This window comes from Scyliorhinus torazame, chromosome 2 (genome assembly GCF_047496885.1).
Source record: "Scyliorhinus torazame isolate Kashiwa2021f chromosome 2, sScyTor2.1, whole genome shotgun sequence".
Lineage (NCBI taxonomy): Eukaryota > Metazoa > Chordata > Chondrichthyes > Carcharhiniformes > Scyliorhinidae > Scyliorhinus > Scyliorhinus torazame.
Window position 1 is genome coordinate 22,387,252 of NC_092708.1, and position 21,928 is coordinate 22,409,179.

Sequence of the window (21,928 nt, forward strand, 5' to 3'; positions counted from 1 at the left end):
CCGTAAATGGCAAAACTCTTAGGAATATAGAAAGTCAGAGAGATCTGGGCGTGCAGGTCCACTGATCTTTGAAAGTGGCTACACAAGTGGACAAGGTAGTCAAGAAAGCATACGATTGCTTGCCTTCATTGGACAAATATAAAAACTGGCAAGTCATGCTGCAGTTGTATAGAACCTTGGTAATGCCGCACTTGGAATATTGTACACAATTCTGGTCGCCACACAACCAGAAGGATGTGGAGGCTTTGCAGAGGGTGCAGAGGAGGTTTACCAGGATGTTACCTGGTCTGGATCATTTAGTACATGAAAAGAAAAGAAAATACATAAAAGGGCAACACAAGGTCCACAATGTAAATACATAGACACAGGCATTGGGTGAAGCATACAGGAGTGTAGTATTAATCAGGTCAGCTCATAAGAGGGTCGTTTAGGAGTCTGGTAACAGCAGGGAAGAAGCTGTTTTTGAATATGTTTGTGCCTGTTCTCAGACTTTTGTATCTCCTGCCCGAAGGAAGAAGTTGGAAGTGTGAGTAAGCCGGGTGGGAGGGGTCTTTGATTATGCTGCCTGCTTTCTCCAGGCAGTGGAAGGTGTAGATGGAGTCAATGGATGGGATTGTTTTTAGAGCAATACGTTATGGTGCCAACTAGGGAGCAATATTCCAAGTGCGGCATTACCACGGTTCTATACAATTGCAGCATGACTTGCCAGTTTTTATACTTGTCCAATGACGGCAATTTGGTGATCACAGCTTTCAGGCAGTCAAATGCCTGTTGAAAGTCCGCTGTCCATTGAATTTTTTAACATTTCTTCAGCAATTCCATCAATGGAGTAATCACGCCACAAAACTCTTGCACAGCTGTTCGATAAAATCCACTCATGCTAAGAAATCGCATTATTTCCCTTCGTCTTGAGGGTATCGGAAACTCCTCAAGGAAAGTGATTCGGGCTTCTCCAAATTCACTTTTACCTAGGTTCATCACCAAACCCGCCTCCTGAAGTCGACCGAAGAACTCCATATGTTGTTTTAAATGTTCTTTCCATGTCTGGAAGTTGGAAATAAAAGCAGATTGTCCCACTTTCTCAATGCAATCCTTCAAACGTGGGATAGGATAAGAGTCCGTTCTTGTAACTGCATTCACCTTTCTGTTGTCCACACACAACTATTGAGTACCCATCTGGTCTAGGTACCATCATTATGGGTGAGCTCCACTGGCTGCAACCCACTTCAATTATGCCATTCTTCAGCATACTCTCAATCTCTCTGTTAACCTGTGCCAATTTTAAAGGATTAAGTCTATATGGATGTTGTTTAATAGGAACAGCATTTCCTACATCTACATCACGTATAGCCATTTTAGTACTTCCCAATTTATCTCTACAAACTTGCCCATGTAATATCATGTCAGTTTGTTTTTCCTCTGGAAGGTAACTTAACAATTCGTCCCAATTTTTAGGAACATCCTCATTTTCCAATTTAATTGGAGGTATGTCAAATTCACAGTCATCTGGATTTGGTTCATCACTTTGAGTTAGAATCAGTAAAACCACCTTTTTCTCTCCTTCCCTTTCAAAGTACCTTTTAAGCATATTCACATGACACACTGTGAGTCTTCCTTCTATCTGGTGTTTTTACCACATAATTCACCTCACTTAATTTCCTTTCAATCTGATACGGTCCACAAAACCTAGCTTTTAAAGGCTCCCCTACCACTGGTAACAACACTAAAACTTTATCCCCATTGGCAAAACTACGAACTTTGGATTTCTTGTCCGCTACCCGTTTCATCACATTTTGTGCAACTTTCAAATGTTGTCTAGCCAATTCACCTGCTCTATTTAATCGTTCCCTAAACTTTGACACGTAATCCAATAGTGTAATTTCCAATTTCTCACCCACCAATTTTTCCTTAATCAATTTAAGTGGTCCTCTTACCTCATGACCAAAAATTAGTTCAAAAGGACTAAATTTGGTAGACTCATTAGGTGCATCCCTAATTGCAAACAATACGAATGGGATTCCTTTATCCCAATCCTCTGGATAATCTTGACAATACGCCCTCAACATTGTCTTTAATGTCTGATGCTACCTTTCTAACGCTCCCTGCGATTCTGGATGGTATGCAGTTGATTTAAATTGCTTTATTCCTAAGCTATCCATAACGTCTTTGAATAACTTTCTGTGAGTAGTCCATATCTAGTAAAGAATTTAAGTAACTCCTCCACAATCCTTTTAGCTGTAATATTACGTATTGGAATGGCCCCTGGAAACCTAGTAGACACATCCATTACAGTCAAAAGATATTGATTCCCACTTTTTGTTTTAGGAAGCGGTCCTACACAATCGATTAGGACCCTTGCAAAAGGTTCCTCAAATGCTGGAATGGGTATTAAGGGCGCTGGTTTTATCACTGCTTGAGGTTTCCCTATCACTTGGCATGTGTGACATGATTGACAAAATTTAACTACATCTTCATGTAGCCCAGGCCAATAAAAATGTTTCTGGATTTTAGCTTGAGTTTTCCTTATTCCCAAATGACCTCCCACTGGTACATCATGTGCAACTCGCAACATCTCCTTTCTATAACCTACCGGCAATACTACTTGATGAACTTCTGCCCACTTTTCATCCGCCTGCATATGTACATGTCTCCATTTTCTCATCAAGACATTACTTTTACAGTAATAACACTCTGGTGTTAACTCAGACTCCTCTTCTGTGTATGCCTTCTGATACATCCGTTTTATCTCTATATCTTTTTTTTATAACTCCGCCAATTTTCCTGAACTAAAAATATCCGCCTCATCCTCCACCTGTTCTTGTTCTTTTTCAACCATCTGATCAAAAATCGTTTCTGATAATTGCACTTCAACTTCATCTTCACCCTTTGATTTCTCCTCGTCTTAACCTGTGACTTTGCGACCTTTATACTACACAATCCGGAAAAATCCCAGGATATTCGTCCTTCAACAGTTCAGTTGACTGATTTTCCACTGGCTTATCAACCACAGTAAGCATCACTCCCACCTGCTATCCAGCTATATCATTATCCAAGTTAAACTTGTTTATCTATTACTCCTACTACCACTTCACCACTCTTCACTGGACTTTCCAACCTTACCTTATATAATGGAACGCTACTCCTTTCACCCTGAATTCCACATATCACCACCTTTTCTGGCAACATTCTTCCCAAACTACATAATTCCTCATCTCTTACCATTAAAGATTGACTAGCCCCTGTATCACTTAGAATTGTGACTTCTTTACCTGCTCCTCCTGATAGCCATGAGTAAACTTTACCCACACAAGTAAATTCTTTAAAGACATCTGGCACCTTCTTAACAATTACTTCTTGAACAGGCTGTACAATCGTTTGCACCTCCTTCACTTCTCTTGGGCTTTCCTTTACCACTCTAACAAACCCTACTCTCTTATCCTGTTTTACCACATCAGCCTTCCCAGTGCTTTTCTTCAACCACCAACACTGTGACTTTACATGGCCTAGTTTATTACAGTGAAAACATTTGAAACTTTTCATTTCTTTTCCACCCTCCTGGATTTCTTTTTTAATCTGAGGTACACTCTATTGTCTCCAATCAGATCACCTTTACCTTTACTACTTGAGTATTTCTCATGTCCCCAGTTTTTATCCCTCACCGGCTGAAACTCATGTCAGAAACCAATCTTTGATTTATGAACTAATTCATAATCATCTGCCACTTTGGCTGCTAATCTCGCAGTTTTAACCCTCTGTTCTTCCACATGAGTTCTCACTACATCAGGAATTGAATTTTTAAACTCCTCCAAAAGTATAATTTCTCTGAGAGCTTCATACGTTTGGTCTATTTTCAAAGCCCTTTTCCATCTTTCAAAATTACTCTGTTTGAGCCTTTCAAACTTTATGTATGTTTGACCAAATTCTTTCCTTAAATTTCTAAACCTTTGTCTGTAAGCTTCAGGCACTAGCTCATATGCACTTAAGATGGATTTCTTCACCTCTTCATACGTTCCAGATACCTCGTCCGGTAGTGATGCAAACTTTTCACGAGCTCTACCTACCAGTTTTGTTTGAATCAGTAACACCCACATGTCCTGTGGCCATTTCATTTGTTTAGCTACCTTCTCAAATGAAATGAAAAAGGCTTCCACTTCCTTCTCGTCAAACCTTGACAATGCTTGGACATATTTAAATAGATCCTCACCACCTCTTCGACTATGACGCTCTGTCTCATTATCCTCATCTATCTGTATGTTTCCCTTTACGTCTGCCAATTTTAACTGATTGTCATGTTTCATGGCCATTTTCTGAAGTTCAAACTCCCTCTCTTTATCTTTTTCCCTGATCTGTATCTCCTTCTTTTTGTTCTGCTAGGGCTATTCTTTCTTTTCTCTCCTTTTCTCTTTCCACTCTCTCTCTTTCTTTTTCCTCTCTCTCACTCTCGTATGCAAGCCGCTTTAATTCTTTCTCATGTTCCATTTGTTTAATTTGCAACTGGATTTTTGCCATTTCCAATGAGTCAAACTCCATCTCAGGCAACTTTAAATGCTTAACCACTGCCATAATTACCTCATCTTTTCACATTTTGTCAGGTAATGTTAACTGCAATGTTCTTGCCAAATCTAACAGTCTGCTTTTCGTTTCTGTCCGTAAAGTACTATGTGTGACATTCTCCACCCCAAAAACTACTGAGCCTCTGAAAGAGCCATTGTTCACAATACTCTCCCCACTTAAACTAAAATACCACACCGTAAAAGCAACAATCCTTTACTGTCTTTAAGTTCACAAAAGCCATCCAATAGATAGCCTTTTATCCCCCTCGAGCCCCCAATTGTTATAGGCGAAGGGTGTTCAGAACCCCAAAATGTATCATGGAGTTCAACCAACCTCTCCCTTTAATGGATTTGTTGCTTTTCTGAGCACGCGGCTTTTTCCCTAGGTGTGGGATTACAATTATGGACACGTGGGCTTTTAAACACAAAACACTGTTTATTCCATGAACTCAACCTAACATCTTAAATAAACATTGGATCTCTTAACACCCCTTACTTCAAAGATAACTCAGAAAATATTGCAACAGTAAATAATTCCTTAAAATGTTCCTTTAAACTTCCAAGAGACTTAACGCCTTCAAACAAAATCACATCAGGTTAAAGGCTTCACTATTATAAGTTTAAATCACCCAAATGATCCAGAGATAGTCTTTCATGGCAGAGATCCAGCTCACTGCAAATACAGACACTCCCCAAGCTCTTTTCAAAACCAGAACTTCTCAAGCTGCTGTCTCAAACTGGCTTTCTCCTTTTAATCAGCTCACAGCAAAACAGCCAGACACTTTTAAGCTGCTCTCAGCAAAACCAGCTAGGCACTTTTCAAAACTGAAACTTAAAAACTGCAAAATGGCTGACCTGACCAGCTCCACCCACTCTCTGACATCACAGTTTTCTTAAAGGTACATTGCTTACACATCCATTTCTTAAAGGCACTCTTGCATGACACCAAGTAAAAAGTTATTGTTTACAGCGCGCACAAGAAAACCCAGGCAGTTGTGTGATGACATAATTGGTACATATCCTGCTTGCATTTGTATTGAATCAAAGGTACTAATCAAAAAAAGAACAAAAAGGAATAGCTCAAATAGTTTATTCATACTTGCTACCTAAGATCACAGAAACAAACACTTTGATAAGATGCAGGAGGGGATTGTTAGCAGTGGTAGAATCAAATCCCAGGAACAGCTGGTATTTTCAATAAGAGGAGAAAGCATTGAGAAAAGGTAGCAAAATTTCCTCCACTGTTGCTTTAGAGTGACAGTGGCAGTTAGATGAAGAATTCTTGAATGCCAATGGACATCTATCATTTGCTTAAAAATCAGCTGTCAGTATTCATTAGAAGGGCAATACTTTTTCAGGCCAATTATTTGAAGTCTACATTTCAAACACACTTAATCGTGTGCACACCTGACTGCAGATCAATGTGATTTTTTAAAAAAAAAATTTTAGTCAGCAAATTTCATTCTGGAAAACAAAATATTTTGCAAAACAACAGAACAAAACCAAGCAAATTCCATCCCTTCCTGCAAACCTGTTCCTGCCTGTGCGTCTTGACACCTCTTTTCTCTCCTCACTTGGCCACCATCCAAGGGCCTCCAATTCACTCCCTCGGGGTTCACCATCCCTCAAACCAGGAATCTGCCCTTCTCTCCTCTTATTTTCTTTCCTTCTCTCAAGTGTCTACTTATTTTACACTTTAATATAATTGCTTGAATCAGTGTGTGCCTGTTTTTTTTTTTTAAATGGAAAGGTTGAAAGTCATTTAATAATAATAATAATAATGAGTACCGATGCAGACTCGATGGGCCCAAGGACCTCTTCTGTGCTGTATTGTTCTGTGATTTTGTGACCAGCCTTTAAATTTACCTCTCCTTCCGAGCTCATGAATGTTTGTGACAGTTGTGCAGTGGTTATGTTCCAGATCAGAAATTTGGAAGAAGTGAATTTTAAAGTAATACAGAAAATGTTAAAATGTGCATCAAAAGGTCACCATAAATTGCGATGAAGGCCCTGTTACAAATACAGTTTTACTGAGGTCCTTACCTGGTCTAACCCAAGTGCCATGGGCAGACTTCTCCCCCCCCCACACCAAGTGGGAGAATCGCCGGGGCGCCGCGCATGTCCCGCCACGCCACCCCGCCACCCGCACGCGATTCTCCCACCCCCCCCCAAAGCGGTGCGGCGGGAATCACGGCTGGCTGCTCGGAGAATCGTTGCTCGCCGTTTGCAACGGACGAGCGGCGATTCTCCAGCCCGGATGGGCCGAGCGGCCTGCCCAACACGACAGGTTCCCGCCGGCGCCGGCCACACCTGGTCGCTGCCGGCAGGAACAGCGCAGGAACGCTGGGCGGGCGGTCTGTAGGGGGTGGGGGTCCTCAAATGGGGTCTGGCCCACGATCGGTGCCCACCAATCGGCGGGCCGGCCTCTCTGAAGGAGTACCTCCTTTCCTCCGCTGCCCCGCAAGATCCATCCAACATCTTCTTGCGGGGCGGCCTCGGGGAGGACGTCATTTACGCGGCGCCAAGGCCCGACGCACATAAATGACGCAAGGCCACTCTTAGCCCCCCAGGGGCCGGAGAATAGGGGGCTGGGAGCGGGCTCAGACGCCGGAGTGAAACACTCCGGTTTTCATTCCGGCGTCGGCACTTAGACTCCCGATGGGAGAATTGCGCCCCATACCTCCTTCTGGCCCCCACCAAAAAATAGCACTGTGGGAACAGATCTTGCACTGGGGCTGTAGTTCAAATTGGCAGACCACCACAATCTAGAACAACTTGGGTTGGTGGCAAGAAATGCCATGAACCATTTTTTAAAAAAAATCTTCCAATCAGCTTCAGGGTGGATTCACACCAAGGCAGAGATTATTTCTGTGTCCCAAAGTACGGTACCAGGCTTCAGTGACAAATTTAAAAGAGGAAGGAAACATGAGACAGAAAGAAGACAGAAGGAAGGAGAGACTTACTGGGAAAACAAAATATAAAGTAATAATAATAATAACTTATTGTCACAAGTAGGCTTCAATGAAGTTACTGTGAAAGACCCCTAGTCACCACATTCCGGTGCCTGTTCGGCGAGGCTGGTACGGGAATTGAATCCGCGCTGCTGGCCTTGTTCTTCATTACAAGCAGGCTGCTTAGCCCACTGTGCTAAACCAGCCCCTATACGAGGCCCAGATGGGAAAAATTTGGTAAATTTTATGTTTACCTTGCAACAAAAGCTGCAGCATCAATTTATGTACTCTCTTTACAAAAACAATTAACAATGCATAGTAAATTTAGACTTTCTTTCTTACTTTTCTCATTCAAAGTCCCGAAGTAAATCGTCAGAGGCATGTCGTGAAACAGACTTTTAATCAATGCTGGCTTAACAACTTGGATTTTACATTCAGGTCCTTGTGGGTAGGATGAAGTAAAAACATTCCTCAGGAACAAAGGGAGGACAGAGAATAATTAGGTGTACATCAGGGTACCATGATAAACTTGCTGTACTCGAAATACTATCATAAGAAATCATGCTGACTCAGGGAATATAAAAGAGCACATAGATTTTTCAAAGCATCACTTGGAAAATGCAGAGCTTCAAATACTTATTTGAGAGGGGGAGTAAGCTGGAAGCTAGCTCACACAACCAATACGGCAGGATGAGAAAGGTCACAATTTTCCTCTTTTACTTTACCATACTTAGCCAGGCAAGGACGAACTTTAAAAATGTCTTTAAAAATGAAAATGCTAACTCTTCCTCGCAGTTAAGTGGAGATTTACACTTTCAGTAACTTTTGGACTATGGAATGGGGGGGGGGGGGGGGGGGGGAGAACATTCGCTCCTAAAAAATTGAAGGTGGACAGGACTGTTTGCACAAAATGTCGTGTGGTGATTCATTAGGGAATCATAATTTGAAAGGACACGGAAAGCGAAAAAGGTGTAGTTACGGCTGTGCAATGAGTGCGGGCTGTGCTACACGTACTTCAGTTAAAAATATAATACGTCCTTATAATCAGCAGGGTTTTAATCCCAAAATGAATTCATCTAATCAACTGTGCAAAGCCCCCAACTGTAATTTAAGAAATGTTTTTGGCCCTGGTAGAAAATCATATCAACTCTGTCTCATGCTTATTCCTACATCTTTTAATAATATATCTATAACCCATCTTGATTATAGATAAGCTGTTCCACTCAGATATTAGTACAATTAAAAACCATAACTCTTAAAGTACGGGATGTGGGAAGGGGAGGACAGAATAAATTGAATTCCTGAGAGATGACCAGGAAAATAAGAGCAAAGTATCTCAGTAAGGTCTTCAGTCAAATCGGATAACAGGCTTTAGCAAACTTACTTGGCATCAGCACATTCAGGTAGTTCATTAAAGGTCACCTTAGATAAACCATTTGTTGATTCAGTGGAAAAAGAATCTGAGACGGTGGAACACTCTGATTCTTCTGAAAATAACCAATAATTAGCATTTATATAGCTTCTTAAATGTAGTAAAAGCAACATTAACAGTTCCGAGCATACACCTCAGTTGCAACTGAGAGGGTACGTTTCTTAAAAGGGGAAACAATATTAAACTGAATCACATATTTTGGCAAATAGAGCAAAAGGGAGATCTCAGTAAGGAACAGTGCACTTTTAGAAGGACGCTTCCCTGCCCGAGATTAGAACTGGGAATCAGCCATTAAGGACTAAAATGAGGAGAAATATCTTCATAAAAGAAGGTTGTGAACCTTTGAAATTCTCTGCCCCAGACAGTTTTGGATTCTTGGTCATGGAGTTTATTCAAGACAGAAGTTGATAGAAATTTTGGGAATTAAGGACTATAGACATAGTGTGGGAAGGCAGAGTTGAGAAAAAAAGACCAACCATATCTTACCGAATGGCAAAACAGACTTGAAGGGCCAAATGGCCTGCCCCGCTCCTATTTCTAATGTTTTAGTATTCAGACCATTAAAGCGCCATTGACATGTATGACAGCGTATGTCAACTTACCAAAATCTTGCTTTTAAGCTCGATAAGTTTTTAAGTTTTAAAGTTTTGAGGTAAAGTTTAGATATTTCAGTAAGCGCAGGGAAGGTGGTAAAAGAGGGGGAGGGTGGCATTGTTAGTCAAGGACAGTATTACGGGGGCAGAAAGGACATTTGATGAGGACTCTACTGAGGTAGTATGGGCTGAGGTTAGAAACAAGAAAGGAGAGGTCACCCTGTTAGGGGTTTTCTATAGGCCTCCGAAAAGTTCCAGAGATGTAGAGGAAAGGATTGCATAGATGATTCTGGATAGGAGCGAAAGCAACAGGGTAGTTTTTAGGGGGGACTTTAACTTTCCAAATATTGACAGGAAACGCTATAGTTCGAGTACTTTAGATGGGTCCGTTTTTGTCCAATGTATGCAGGAGGGTTTCCTGACACAGTATGTAGATAGGCCAACGAGGCGAGGCCATATTGGATTTGGTACTGGGTAATGAACCAGGACAGGTGTTAGATTTGGAGGTAGATGAGCACTTTGGTGATAGTGACCACAATTCGATTACATTTACTTTAGTGATGGAAAGGGATAGTTATATACCGCAGGGCAAGAGTTATATCTGGGGGAAAGGCAATTATGATGCGATGAGGCAAGACTTAGGATGCATCGGATGGAGAGGAAAACTGCAGGGGATGGGCACAATGGAAATGTGGAGCTTGTTCAAGGAACAGCTACTGTGTGTCCTTGATAAGTATGTACCTGTCAGGCAGGGAGGAAGTGGTCGAGCAAGGGAACCGTGTTTTACTAAGGCAGTCAAAACACTTGTCAAGAGGAAGGAGGCTGCTTATGTAAAGATGAGACATGAAGGTTCAGTTAGGGCGCTCGAGAGCTACAAGTTAGCTAGGAAGGACCTAAAGAGAGAGCTAAGAAGAGCCAGGAGGGGACATGAGAAGTCTTTGGCAGGTAGGATCAAGCATAACCCTAAAGCTTTCTATAGATATGTCACGAATAAAAGAATGACTAGGGTAAGAGTAGGGCCAGTCAAAGACAGTAGCGGGAAGTTGTGCGTGGAGTCTGAGGAGATAGGAGAAGTGCTAAATGAATATTTTTCGTCAGTATTCACACGGGAAAAAGACAATGTTGTCGAGGAGAATATGGAGATTCAGGCTACTAGACTAGAAGGGCTTGAGGTTCATAAGGAGGAGGTGTTAGCAATTCTGGAAAGTGTGAAAATAGACAAGTCCTCTGGGCCAGATGGGATTTATCCTAGGATTCTCTGGGAAGCTAGGGAGGAGATTTCTGAGCCTTTGGCTTTGATCTTTAAGTCATCTTTGTCCACAGGAATAGTGCCAGAAGACTGGAGGATAGCAAATGTTGTCCCCTTGTTCAAGAAGGGGAGTAGAGACAACCCCGGTAACTATAGACCAGTGAGCCTTACTTCTGTTGTGGGTAAAATCTTGGAAAGGTTTATCAGGGATAGGATGTATAATCATCTGGAAATGAATAATTTGATTAGAGATAGTCAACACGGTTTTGTGAAGGGTAGGTAGTGCCTCACAAACCATATTGAGTTCTTTGAGAAGGTGACCAAACAGGTGGACGAGGGTAAAGCAGTTGATGTGGTGTATATGGATTTCAGTAAAGCGTTTGATAAGTTTCCCCACGGTAGGCTACTGCAGAAAATACGGAGGCATGGGATTCAGGGTGATTTAGCAGTTTGGATCAGAAATTGGCTAGCTGGAAGAAGACAAAGGGTGGTGGTTGATGGGAAATGTTCAGACTGGAGTCCAGTTACTAGTGGTGTACCAGAAGGATCTGTTTTGGGGCCACTGCTGTTTGTCGGCCACTGCTGTTTGTCATTTTTATTAATGACCTGGAGGATGGGGTAGAAGGATGGGTGAGTAAATTTTCAGATGACACTAAAGTCGGTGGAGTTGTGGACAGTGCGGACGGATGTTACAAGTTACAGAGGGACATAGATAAGCTGCAGCGCTGGGCTGAGAGGTGGCAAATGGAGTTTAATGCAGAAAAGTGTGAGGTGATTCATTTTGGAAGGAATAACAGGAAGACAGAGTACTGGGCTAATGGTAAGATTCTTGGCAGTGTGGATGAGCAGAGAGATCTAGGTATCCATGTACATAGATCCCTGAAAGTTGCCACCCAGGTTGAGAGGGTTGTTAAGAAGGCGACGGTATGTTAGCTTTTATTGGTAGAGGGATTGAGTTTCGGAGCCATGAGGTCATGTTGCATCTGTACAAAACTTTGGTGCAGCCGCATTTGGAGTATTGCGTGCAATTCTGGTCGTCGCATTATAGGAAGGATGTGGAAGCATTGGAAAGGGTGCAGAGGAGATTTACCAGAATGTTGCCTGGTATGGAGGGAAGATCTTATGAGGAAAGGCTGAGGGACTTGAGGCTGTCTTCGTTAGAGAGAAGGTTAAGAGGTGACTTAATTGAGGCATACAAGATGATCAGAGGATTGGATAGGGTGGACAGTGAGAGCCTTTTTCCTCGGATGGTGATGTCTAGCACGAGGGGACATAGCTTTAAATTGAGGGGAGATAAGTATAGGACAGATGTCAGAGGTAGGTTCTTTACTCAGAGAGTAGTAAGGGCGTGGAATGCCCTGCCTGGAACAGTAGTGGGCTCGCCAACACTAAGGGCATTCAAATGGTCATTGGATAGACATATGGACAATAATGGAATAGTGTGGATGGGCTTTAGAGTGGTTTCACAGGTCGGCGCAACATCGAGGGCCGAAGGGCCTGTACTGCGCTGTAATGTTCTATGTTCCAAGTACAAAAAAAACATTTCCAGGAATAACATGTTTGTCAGTAGTGTAAATGTTTTGAGACCATGAGAAAATGGAACACACGAATATCTTAATTGTCATTCGAGCCGCAGTTTATTATTTCGCACCCGATCAGATGGCCTATGGACTATGCAAAATGAAATACAGTAACTTCATTTTTTTGGAGAAAGAAAATCATTAGAAGCCCAGAATGAAATTGTGGAAAACAATAAACAAATTTTGACTTAGTTTTCCCATGACGGAGATCAAAATCTGGGAACAAAAATTTAGACTGAAAGTGGGGACAATCATTTATTTTCATTAAAGAGACTCAAGCTGAAACAAGAAACAAGATTCAAAACAAAATCACAAAAACAGTGCATAAGCTTGCACCCAGCTTTTCCATTATTAGTACTTTTCATAATATAAAAGTGTTCAAACATGTGTCAATGGCTAAGTTTCATGCAATACTGTGGCTTTCGGGAACGGAGGAGGAACTCAAAGATAAGAAAACATTCATGACTGAAGACATGGGACACTGAATTTACCATCACACTCCTGGCTGCTGATTTCCTCCAGTCCATCATCAAACTCTTCCTCATCAGTGTCTGGCCTGTTAAGGAACAGAGCATGGCTTAGATGAACTACAATGCTCTAAAGTAGACTATGTTAAATATCAACCACCATTTATTTTAAAACCTACCTCTCCTCCACCTAGTTCCCAAAATAAACAGCAGAGAATCTAAACCAGGAGCAATGGCACAAATAGCACCCTTGTTTCGGTTTGAGTTTTTAAAAAATGCAGCAGTGGTAATAAAGGAGAATCTCTTAATGGCATTTGTTTCTCATCTGAGTTACATAGCTGAGATAAGGAGCTTGTGTAGGAAAATGCAGGATAAATGTGCATACTCACACTTTGATAAGAGCAGACATTTTGTCTCAAGAGTTTTGTTTGACAACACAAACAAAATGCTTCATGGACCTGTGTACACTGCTTTTAGTGTGCGCCCTCTACACATTGGGTCCTCGGTTTCAATTCAGACCACATTAACAGGAGAAAGGTTGCTGTGGAAAATAGATCTGCCATCTAGGACAATATGGCATTCTCCTGCAGATTTTCAGGTATATTTTTAGTGCATTTCTAAGCACTTGACTTGGTATCCAAGGAGGGAAGGCTTCAGATATGTAGAACATTGGGATACCTTCTGGGGAAGGTGGGACCTGTACATGAAGGACGGATTGCACCTAAACTGGAGGGGCACCAATATCCTGGGTGGGAGGTTTGCTGGAGCCCTTCGGAAGGGTTTAAACTAGTTTGGCAGGGGGATGGGAACCAGAGCTATGGATCAGAGGATAGGATAGCTGTTGATCAGGCAGAAATACTATGCAGCAAGTCTGTGAGTAAGGATAGACAGTTGATGGGGCAAAGTTGCACTCAGTGGAATGGGTTAAAGTGTGTCTGTTTCAATGCCAAGAGTGTCAGGAATAAGGGAGATGAACTTAGAACATGGATCAGTACTTGGAACTATGATATTGCGGGCATTATGGAGAATGGATTTCACAGGGGCAGGAATGTTTGTTAGATGTTCCAGGGTTTAGATGTTTTCAGAAGAATAGGGAGGGAGGTAAAAGAGGAGGGGGAAGTGGCACTGTTGATTAGGGAGTGCATCACAGCTGCGGAAAAGGAGGTAGTTGAGGAGGGTGCGTCTACTGAGTCAGTATGGGTGGATGCCAGAAACAAGAAAGGAGCAGTCACTTTATTGGGAGTTTTCTAGTCCCCCAATAGCAATAGAGAGATGGGAGGAACAGATTGGGTGGCAGATTTTGGAAAAGTGCAAAAGTAAGAGAGTTGTTGTCATGGGCGACTTTAACTTCCCCAATATTGACTGGGACCTCCTTAGTTCAAATAGTTTGGATGGAGCAGATTTTGTTAGGTGTACACAGGAAGGATTCCTGACTCAATATGTAGATAGGCATATGGCTAGGGGGGAGGCCATATTGGATTTGGTGCTTGGCAACGAACCAAGTGTCAGATGTCTCGGTGGGAGAGCATTTTGGTGACAGTGACCACAACTCCTTGACCTTTACCATAATCATGGAGAGGGAGTATGGGACGGTATTTAATTGGGGGAGGGGAAATTATACTGCTATTAGACAGGAGCTGAGGAGCATAAAGTGGGAACACAGTTGTTCTCAGGGACATGCACAACAGTAATGTGGGGGTCGTTTAAGGAGCACTTGCTGCGAGTGCTAGATAGTTTTGTCTCACTGAGAAGAGGAAGGAATGGGTGAGGTGAAGGAGCCTTGGATGACAAAGGATGTGGGGCTTCTAGTTAAGAGGAAGAAGGAAGCTTACGCAAGGTTGAGGAAGGATCTGGCACGGCTCTAGAGGGTTATAAGGTAGCCAGGAAGGGACTAAAAATTGGACTTAGGAGAGCTAGAAGGGGGCATGAAAAAGGCCTGGCGGGAAGGATTAGGGAAAACCCCCAAGGTGTTCTACACGTGTGAGAAATAAGAGGATGATCAGAGTGAGAGTAGGACCGATCAGGGATAGTGGATGGAACGTGTCTGGAGTCTGAAGAGAGAGGGGAGGTCCTAAATGATATTTTGGTTCCGTATTCACTAGAGAGAGGGACCTTGTTGCTCATGTGAACAGCGTGAACCAGGTTACTAGACTCTAACAAGTTGATATTAAGAAGGGGGATGTGCTGGAAATTTTGAAAAGCATCAGGATACATACGTCCCCTGTGCCTGACAGGATATACCCAAGGTTACTACGTGAAGTGAGGGAGGAGATTGCTGTGCCGTTGGCAATGACCTTTGCGTCCTTACTCTCCACTGAAGTAGTACCGGATGATTGGACGGAGGTGAATGTTGTTCCCCTGTTCAAGAAAGGGAATAGGGAAATCCCTGGGAATTACAGACCAGTCAGTCTTATGTCTGTGGTGAGCAAAACATTGGAAAGGATTCTGAGATAGATTTTTTTTTTTTTTTTAAATGAACATTTTATTGCGATATTTCTTTGGCATTGTAACAGCAACAAGATACAATGTACATTAAAAAAAAACTATAAGCATAGTGCAAATACCACCTCCCTCTCCCACAGGTCCCACCATTGCTTTACTCCCAAATCTACGCTAGCCTAACCCCCCTCTTCCCCCCCCCCCCCCCCTTCTGCTGATGATTAATTATCTGCGAATAAGTCGACGAATGGTTGCCACCTCCGGGCAAACCCTAACAGTGACCCTCTCATGGCGAACTTAATTTTCTCCAGGCAGAGGAAGCCAGCCATGTCCGATAACCAGGTCTCCGATTTTGGGGGCTTCGAATCCCTCCATGCTAGTAATATCCGCCTCCGGGCTACCAGTGAAGCAAAGGCCAGAACATCTGCCTCTTTCTCCTCCTGGATTCCTGGATCCTGCGACACCCCGGAAATCGCCACCTCTGGACTCAATGCCACCCTTGTATTTAATACTTTAGACATGACATCGGCTAACCCCTGCCAAAATCCCCTCCGCTTTGGACATGCCCAGAACATGTGGACATGGTTCGCTGGCCCCCCCGCACATTTCGCACACCTGTCCTCCACCCCAAATAATCTGCTCATCCAGGCCACTGTCATGTGAGCCCAATGAACGACCTTAAATTGGATCAGGCTCAGCCTGGCACATGTTGCGGTCGCGTTGACCCTACTCAACGCGTCCACCCAAAGGCCCTCCTCTATCTCTCCCCGCAGCTCATCCTCACACTTTTGCTTCAGCTCCTGGGTCTGCGTCTCCACCGATCCCATTTAGGGCAGCACGGTAGCATAGCGGTTAGCGCAATTGCTTCACAGCTCCAGGGTCCCAGGTTCGATTCCCGGCTGGGTCACTGTCTGTGCGGAGTCTGTACGTTCTCCCCGTGTGTGCGTGGGTTTCCTCCGGGTGCTCCGGTTTCCTCCCACAGTCCAAAGATGTGCAGGTTAGGTGGATTGGCCATGCTAAATTGCCCTTAGTGTCCAAAATTGCCCTTAGTGTTGGTTGAATGGGGTTACTGGGTTATGGGGATAGGGTTATGGGGATAGGGTGGTGTGGGCTTGGGTAGGGTGCTCTTTCCAAGAGCCGGTGCAGACTCGATGGGCCGAATGGCCTCCTTCTGCACTGTAAATTCTATGAAAGCTCTTTATATATGTCCAAAACGCTTCCCCTCTCCTATCCATCCTCTAGAAATTACCCTATCCTGAATCCTCCTTAGCGGTAGGGGTGGGAAGGTTGGTACCTGCCTCCGCAGAAAGTCCGGCACCTGCAATATCGAAATTCATTTCCCCCTGCCAGTGTAAACGTCTCCTCCAGCGCCCTCATACACGGGAAGCTCCCTTCTATTAAACAAGTCCCCCATCCTCTCGATCCACACTCTCTGCCAAATTCGGAACCCGCCGTCCATCCTCCCCGGGGCAAATCGGTGATTATCGAAGATTGGGGACCAGACCGATGCACCCTCTGCTCCCACGTGTCTCCTCCACTGCCCCCAAACTCTCAGGGCCGCCACCACCACTGGACTGGTGGAGTACCACGCCGGCGGGAATGGCAGAGGCGCCGTCACCAACGCCCCCAGACTTGTGCCCTTACAAGCCGCCGCCTCCAAACGCCTTACAAGCCGCCGTCCCCTCTTCACTCGCGGGGACTTGCCCTCCCACACAAAGCCTGCAAAAACTTTATTGACCCGCTTAAAAAAGGACCGCGGGATGAAGATGGGGAGACATTGGAAAACGAATAGGAATCTCGGGAGGACCGTCATTTTTACCGTTTGAACTCTGCCCGCCAGAGCACATCCCATCTCCGGAAATCCTCCTTCATCTGATCCACCAACCGGGCCAAGTTCAATTTGTGTAGCCTGTCCCAATCCCTCGCCACTTGGATACCTAGGTAACTGAAACTGTCCCCTACCACTCTGAACAGCAGTTCCCCCAGTCGCCTCTCCTGACCCCTAGCCTGGACCACAAACATCTCGCTCTTCCCCATATTAAGCTCATACCCCGAAAACCAGCTAAATTCCCCAAAAATTCCCATAATTACTTCCACCCCCTCCATTGGATCTGAAACGTACAAAAGCAGGTTGTCCGCATACAGCGAGACTCTGTGCTCCATCCCCCCCTGGACCAGCCCCTTGAGGCCCTCAAGAGCAATTACCAGCGGCTCTATTGCCAGCGCAAACAGCAGTGGGGAGAGGGTGCAACCCCGTCTCGCGCCCTGGTGCAGTCTAAAATAGTCCGAAGTCATCCTGTTCGTCCGAACACTTGCCACAAGAGCCTGGTACAGCAACCTAACCCAGTCAATAAAGCCCCTCCCAAATCCAAACCGCTCCAGCATCTCCCGTAAATAGTCCCACTCAACCCGGTCAAAAGCTTTCTCCACATCCATCGTGACCACTACCTCCACCTCCCTGCTCTCCGGGGGCATCATGATCACGTTTAACAGCCTTCTTACACTGGCCACCAGCTGCCTGCACTTAACAAACCCAGTCTGATCCTCCACAATGACGTCCGGTACAGTCCTCAATCCTGGACGACAAAATTATGGCCAGCAGTTTGGCGTCTACGTTCAACAGGGAAATCAGTCTGTATGACCCACATAGCTCCGGGTCCTTGTCCCATATCAGGATAAGCGAAATCGTGGCCTGTGACATCGTCTGGGGCAGAACCCTCTTTCTCTTGCCTCGTTAAACACCTTCAACAGCACTGGCCCCAATATTCCGGAGAACTTTTTAAAGAACTCAACTGGGTACCCATCCGGTTACAGGGCCTTACCCGACCTCATGGCCTTCAAACCCTCCACTGTCTCTTCCAACCCGATTGGGGCCCCCAGCCCTTCTACCAGCTCCTCGTCCGCCTTCGGGAACGTCAGCCCCTCCAGGAAGTGCCTCGTCCCCTCCGACCTATGCAACCTGCTGTAAAAGTCCCGGAAGGCCTTACTCACCCCTACCGAGTCCCCCACTAAGTTCCCATCCCCGTCAATAACATTGCCTATTTCTCTAGCTGCCTCCCTCTTTCGGAGCTGCTGTGCAAGCATCCTGCTGGCCTTCTCACCATGCTCGTATATCGCCCCCCTCGCCTTTCTGGGCTGTTCCACTGCCCTCCCTGTGGTTAACTAGCCAAATTCCGCCTGTAGCCTCCGGCGTTCCCTTAAATGCCCTGCCTCTGGAGCCTCCCGCATACCTCCTGTCGACTTGTAGAATCTCTTTTACCAGTCGGTCCGTCTCTGCCCTATCCGTCCTGTCCCTGTGAGCCCGGATCGAAATCAGCTCTCCTCTCACCACTGCCTTCAGCGCTTCCCAGACCACCGCTGCGGAGACCTCCCCCGTATCATTCACCTGCAGGTAGTTCAACATACAATTCCTCAGCTTCTCGCACACCGCTTCGTCCGCCAATAGCTCTACATCAAATCTCTATTTCGGGCGCTGCTTGCTATCCATATTAACCTGCAGGTCAACGCAGTGCGGGGCATGGTCCGAGATCGTAATCGCCCAGTACCCAGTGTCCACCACCCCTGCCAATAGGGCCCTCCTCAAGACAAAGAAGTCGATCCGAGAGTACATCTTATGTACATGGGAGTAAAAAGAAAACTCCTTCATCCTCAGCTGCCTAAATCTCCATGGATCCACCCCCCGCCCCCCATCTGCTCCATAAACCCTTTTAGTTCCTTTGCCATTGCTGGCACCCTGCCCGTTCTCGAGCATGACCGATGGATTAAAGTGCCCTCCCATGATCAGCTTGAAGAGAGTCCAGGTCCAGAATCTTCCCGAGCACCCTCTTTATAAATTCCCCGTCATCCCAATTTGGCGCATATACATTAACCAGCACTACCTTCATCCCCTGCAACTTACCACTGAGCATGATATATCGACCTCCCATTCCTAAGACTATTCTACCCACCTCAAATGTCACGCGCTTATTAATCAAGATCACAACCCCGCTAGTCTTTGTATCCAGCCCAGAGTGGAAAACCTGACTAATCCAGCCTTTCCTCAGTCTGACCTGGTCCACTACTCTAAGGTGCGTCTCCTGCAGCATTACCACATCCGTGTTCAGTCCCCTCTGGTGCGCAAACACACGTGCCCTCTTTACCGGCCTATTTAGCCCACGAACATTCCAGGTGATCAGCCTAGTTGGGGGGCAAAGTGCCCCCACACCCCCCTCTGCCGATCAGCCATCCCCTTTCTTGGGTCCGCCTCCAGCTCCTGCGCCGCACCTCCTCCGGCCCGCCCCACGGCGGCTCCCACTCCCGACCTCCTCACTGTCCCTCCACCGAAGTCCCTCCCTCGTCAGCAGAACTGATTCTCCCCCCCCCCCTCCCCCAGCAACACTATAAGCTATAAGATCTAACCCATCTAGTAAACTGAACATACGCGCACCCCCCCCCACTGTGCTTTGAGAGATAGAATTTATGACTATCTAGAAAAACAGTTTAAATAAAGATAGTCAGCATGGCTTTGAGAGGGGCAGGTCATGCCTCACAAGCCTCTCTGAATTCTTTGAGGATGTGATGAGACACATTGATGAAAGTCGGGCAGTGGATGTGGTGTATATGGATTTCAGTAAGGCATTTGATAAGGTTGCCCATGGTAGGCTCATTCAGAAGGTTTGGGGGCATGGGATACAGGGAAATTTGGCTGTCTGGATACAGAATTGGCTGGCCGAAAGAAGACAGTGAGTGGTAGTGGATGGAAAGTATTCCGCCTGGAGGCCAGTGACCAGCGGTGTCCCGCAGAGATCTGTTTTGGGACCTCTGCTCTTAGTGGTATTTCTATGTGACTTGGATGAGGAAGTGGGAGGGTAGGTTAGTAAGTTTGTCGATGACACGAAGATTGGTGGAATTGTAGATAGTGTCGAGGGCTGTTGCAGGTTACAATAGGACATTGACAGAATGCAGAGCTGGGCTGAGAAGTGGCAGATGGAGTTCAACCTCGATAAATGTGAAGTGAATCATTTTGGAAGGTCGAATTTGAATGCTGAATACAGGGTTAAAGGCAGGATTCTTGGAAGTGTGGAGGAACAGAGAGATTTTGTGGTCCACGTATATCGATTCCTCAAAGTTACCATCCAGGTTGATAGGGTTGTTAAGGTGTATGGTGTGTAGGCTTTCATTAACAGGGGGATTGAGTTTAAGAGCCGCGAGGTTTTGCTGCAACTTTATAAAACCCTGGTTAGACCACACTTTGAATATTGTGTCCAGTTCTGGTCGCCTCATTATAGGAAGGATGTGGATGCTTTGGAGAGGGTGCAGAGGAGATGTTGCCTGGACTGGAGGGGGGGGGGGGGGGGGGGGCGTACTGGACCTGGTATTGGGGAATGAGTCCGGCCAGGTGGTAGATGTTTCAGTAGGGGAGCATTTCGGTAACAGTGACCACAATTCAGTAAGTTTTAAAGTACTGGTGGACAAGGATAAGAGTGGTCCGAGGATGAATGTGCTAAATTGGGGGAAGGCTAATTATAACAATATTAGGCGGGAACTGAAGAACATAGATTGGGGGCGGATGTTTGAGGGCAAATCAACATCTGACATGTGGGAGGCTTTCAAGTGGCAGTTGAAAGGAATACAGGACCGGCATGTTCCTGTGAGGAAGAAGGATAAATACGGCAATTTTCGGGAACCTTGGATGACGAGTGATATTGGAGGCCTCGTCAAAAAGAAAAAGGAGGCATTTGTCAGGGCTAAAAGGTTGGGAACAGACGAAGCCTGCGTGGAATATAAGGAAAGAAGGAAGGAACTTAAGCAAGGAGTCAGGAGGGCTAGAAGGGGTCACGAAAAGTCATTGGCAATTAGGGTTAAGGAAAATCCCAAGGCTTTTTACACGTACATAAAAAGCAAGAGGGTAGCCAGGGAAAGGGTTGGCCCACTGAAGGATAGGCAAGGGAATCTATGTGTGGAGCCAGAGGAAATGGGCGAGGTACTAAATGAATACTTTGCATCAGTATTCACCAAAGAGAAGAAATTGGTAGATGTTGAGTCTGGAGAAGGGTGTGTAGATAGCCTGGGTCACATTGAGATCCAAAAAGACGAGGTGTTGGGTGTCTTAAAAAATATTAAGGTAGATAAGTCCCCAGGGCCTGATGGGATCTACCCCAGAATACTGAAGGAGGCTGGAGAGGAAATTACTGAGGCCTTGACAGAAATCTTTGAATCCTCACTGTCTTCAGGGGATGTCCCGGAGGACTGGAGAATAGCGAATGCTGTTCCTCTGTTTAAGAACGGTAGCAAGGATAATCCCGGGAACTACAGGCCAGTGAGCCTTACTTCAGTGGTAGGGAAATTACTGGAGAGAATTCTTCGAGACAGGATCTACTCCCATTTGGAAGCAAATGGACGTATTAGTGAGAGGCAGCACGGTTTTGTGAAGGGAAGGTCGTGTCTCACTAACTTGATAGGGTTTTTCGAGGAGGTCACTAAGATGATTGATGCAGGTAGGGCAGTGGATGTTGTCTATATGGACTTCAGTAAGGCCTTTGACAAGGTCCCTCATGGTAGACTAGTACAAAAGGTGAAGTCACACGGGATCAGGGGTGAGCTGGCAAGTTGGATACAGAACTGGCTAGGTCATAGAAGGCAGAGAGTAGCAATGGAAGGTTGTTTTTCTAATTGGAGGGCTGTG

At 45.2% G+C, this 21,928-nt stretch overlaps 1 protein-coding gene across 4 annotated transcripts in view; it reads right to left on the bottom strand.

Moving 5' to 3' along the window:
* LOC140386766 (tubulin monoglutamylase TTLL4-like) overlaps positions 1–21,928 on the bottom strand; it is a 97,751-nt gene that overhangs the window by 69,753 nt on the left and 6,070 nt on the right. For all 4 annotated transcript variants that reach the window (XM_072469458.1, XM_072469449.1, XM_072469466.1 and 1 more), the window contains exons 2-4: positions 12,850–12,914; positions 8,889–8,991; positions 7,847–7,974 (exon numbers count right to left, since the gene is read on the bottom strand). In XM_072469458.1, the coding sequence (XP_072325559.1) occupies positions 7,847–7,974; positions 8,889–8,991; positions 12,850–12,914 (296 nt within the window). The remainder of the gene's footprint in view (positions 1–7,846; positions 7,975–8,888; positions 8,992–12,849; positions 12,915–21,928) is intronic.